At 44.4% G+C, this 3,462-nt stretch overlaps 1 protein-coding gene across 1 annotated transcript in view; it reads left to right on the top strand.

The window, feature by feature from the left end:
• LOC114625816 (rhox homeobox family member 1-like) overlaps positions 1 to 3,462 on the top strand; it is a 5,200-nt gene that overhangs the window by 1,180 nt on the left and 558 nt on the right. Inside the window, exon 4 of the mRNA XM_028773177.1 lies at positions 1,854 to 1,899. Within this exon, the coding sequence (XP_028629010.1) occupies positions 1,854 to 1,899 (46 nt within the window). The remainder of the gene's footprint in view (positions 1 to 1,853; positions 1,900 to 3,462) is intronic.

Genomic DNA, 3,462 nt, shown 5'->3' with positions numbered 1-3,462 from the left:
TTTTGTTTTGTTTTGTTTTGTTTTGTTTTGTTTTGTTTTGTTTTGTTCGTTTTTTTTTTAAATTATGTAACCTCATTTATTTGGTGGTGGTGGTATGTCTGTGTGGATTTGCATGTGTGTGAGTGTATGAACCATTTGTCACATGAGGAGACGAGAGGACACTTGCAGCATTAAGTTTTATCATGTGGGTCCGAGACATGAAACCGAGAACATCAGGGCTTTCCGGCAAGCACACGTACCTACGTAGCCATCTTGTCAGTCCCGACAAACACTTGCCTCTTGAAATACTAGTCACCTGAAAAATTCAGGCTGCCGGATCCTGTGTCCTGCACTACGGTTCTGGGGTGGGGCAAGAGTCGTGCAAAATGAGAATGAAGGTATTTTCATACAGTATTTAAATGAATCAAAGTGGAAAAACTTCAGTCAATGTCTCCTGTATTAGTAAGGTCCTTTTTAAAGAAACGTGCAACGAGCTATGGTTGGGTTAGTACAGAGTGGCATCCTGCTCTTGTTAACATTTTTGATATGTCTGTACATCATGTATTTTGCCTTTAAATTTTTTTAATTATAAACTCATTAACATACTTCTCTCCTTAACCCCCACCTCCAAGACCTCATTACAAATCCCTGGCCTGGCACTCACAGCATAGAGCAGACTGACTTCAAACTCAGAGATCCACCCACCTTTGCCTTCCCAAGTGTCAGGATTAAATGCACAAGCAAGTCTGGCCCCCAACATTCCTTTAGTATTTTTGGCCTCCCTTTTTTGCCACCCTATCCACAGAAAATGGTCCATAAAATCAAGACTTAATATCAGGCATGTGGCTCCTTAAGAGCTTTTGTGCTGAGTTCGGCTTATCTAGATTTCTTTTCTGTTTATTCTTGTTTTCTGATACGAGAGCTCACTCTGTAGGCCAGGGTGGCCTGGAACTTACAGGGACCCATTGTCTGAGCTTCCCTTATTCTGGGAATTCTGGAAGGGATTGCCAGTACTGTGGAGGATTGATGGTGTTGTTGTTGTTGTTGTTGTTGTTGTTGTTTGATTTCTGATTTGTGTTTATTTCTTTCTTTGTTTGAATGTTTCTTTTCTGTCTGCTGTGCTTTTAATATTTTCTTTCCCAAGGCTAGTAAGATGATGATTCAGTGGGTAAAAGCACTTGCCACCAACCTGGAGAACCAGAGTTTTGTCCCCAGGATCCACATCCACATGATGGAAAAAGGAAACTAACTTCTATTAGGTGCCCTCTAACCTGCACATGTTCACTATGGCACAAGAGTGTACATGCACACACATGCACACACACACACACACACACTCACACACACACCAAATAATTAAAATAAATGTAACATTTAATTTCCCCCAACACTCAGCACATTTGATGTTCTCGTGTATTAACTGTAAATTAGAAATCTCCATGTGCTCCCTATTAATCCATCTTCTTTTGAGATTATTCTTATGTCTTGACAAAGGACCTCACACAGGATTCCTCTGCATCCATTTGCTTTGCAACTATTGCTTTCTTTGGTTTTCTTTTGTTTTTAGAGGCAGAGTCTCCTACACCACCATACCCAGTATTACCAGCATTTCACTTGACATTGTTGTTGTGCCTGTGTTGTTGCTTTTAAAAATGCTTACTAGGGACATGTATGGGTTTTCATGTGTGCGAATGGTTCATTAATAATAAACTAAAATTGCTTGTAGAATTTGTTTAAAATTTCGAAACCTTCAAGATAAATGTCAACGATAGTGGGGGATGAGACCAACATTTTAAAGCAAATATAAAAGGTCCTTCACATATTTTCTTTCATATGTAATGCTAAATACTGAACATCTGCCATTTTACCCTCAGAAAACAACTGGCCAGATGGATGGGTGTGACTGAAGCCATAGTGAAGGTCAGTAAACCAAAGAAAGCCATTTGACAAGACAGCCGTTTTAGAACTTGCTTTAGGTCTTGGACTCATTCATCTTATGCATGAAATTGTTTTGTTGTTAACATAAAACTGTTTCAGAATAGTTTTAAGATTGTTTTATTTTTATGATGAGTATGTCTCTGTTTGCATATAAAACATGTGGCCTAGTGCCTAAAGAATCCAGAAGAGGACATAAATCCCTTGGAGGTGGAGTTACAGGTACTCTTGATCTATCCAAGATAGATGCTGGGAACCAAACTCTCGTCCTTGTGCAAGGGCAACAAGTGTTCTTAACCACAGAGCTGTCTCTGCAGATCCCTCAGAATTACTTTTGAACTTTAAGGCCTTTGTGAGTAGAAATGGAATAAGGAAGCCTCACCATGCACAAAGGGCATATTTCAAAATGGAATATAACTTCCTAAAGAAACAAGGAATAGCACTGAACTACTTCATTTCTCAGATACATATATATTACACATACATGCATTCTATGGATAAATTATAAACATACATGGCTTAACTTATAAAAATAGATGTTTAGTATATATAATTATATTAATTATATATAGATAAATAGACACACACATAGATATTCCCTATATAACAATGTGCAACTCCTTGTAATGCTGTTATCTTTTACATAGGGTTTCTCTGTGGAGTCATACTGAGGTTAGGGGCTCCATGATCCTAAATGCTCAAAATCTAGCATAAATTCTATCCTTAGAGGAGGAATTTGAGTTAGGTTATAGCTCACAGGCTGAACTGAGCACTCATAAAGCTGATGCAAACGCTGGTGTATCTGTCTGCCTGGAAATGCTGCTAACATCCTACAGTGTGAATTACAGTAGAGAGGGAAACAAGATGTGCAACCTTTGAACACTTTTCTGGGACTATTTTGCAGAGCTGGGGTGGAAACCAGAGCCTTCCACGTTCTAGACCAGCACTGAACCCTGTGCCAGCCCACCAGCCTCTCAGCCCCTCGGCCCCTCACTCGGTCCCTCAGTCGGCCCCTCACTCAGCCCCTCGCTCGGCCTCTCAGCCTCTCACTCGGCCCCTCAGCCTCTCGCTCGGCCTCTCAGCCCCTCGCTCGGCCTCTCACTCGGCCCCTCGCTCGGCCTCTCAGCCTCTCGCTCGGCCTCTCAGCCTCTCACTCAGCCTCTCGCTCGGCCCCTCACTCGGCCCCTCGCTCGGCCTCTTGCTCGGCCTCTCGCTCGGCCTCTCAGCCTCTCGCTCGGCCCCTCACTCAGCCTCTCAGCCTCTCACTCGGCCTCTCACTCAGCCTCTCAGCCTCTCACTCGGCCTCTCACTCGGCCCCTCGCTCGGCCTGTCAGCCTCTCACTCGGCCCCTCACTCGGCCTCTCAGCCTCTCGCTCAGCCTCTCGCTCGGCCCCTCAGCCTCTCGCTCGGCCTCTCAGCCCCTCGCTCGGCCCCTCCCTCGGCCTCTCAGCCCCTCGCTCGGCCCCTCACTCGGCCCCTCACTCAGCCCCTCACTCGGCCTCTCAGCCTCTCGCTCGGCCCCTCCCTCGGCCTCTCAGCCTCTCACTC

This window comes from Grammomys surdaster, unplaced genomic scaffold (genome assembly GCF_004785775.1).
Source record: "Grammomys surdaster isolate TR1022 unplaced genomic scaffold, NIH_TR_1.0 222, whole genome shotgun sequence".
Taxonomy (NCBI): Eukaryota; Metazoa; Chordata; class Mammalia; order Rodentia; family Muridae; genus Grammomys; species Grammomys surdaster.
Note: the sequence above shows the minus strand (reverse complement) of the source record. Positions and strands in the feature narration are given on the sequence as shown.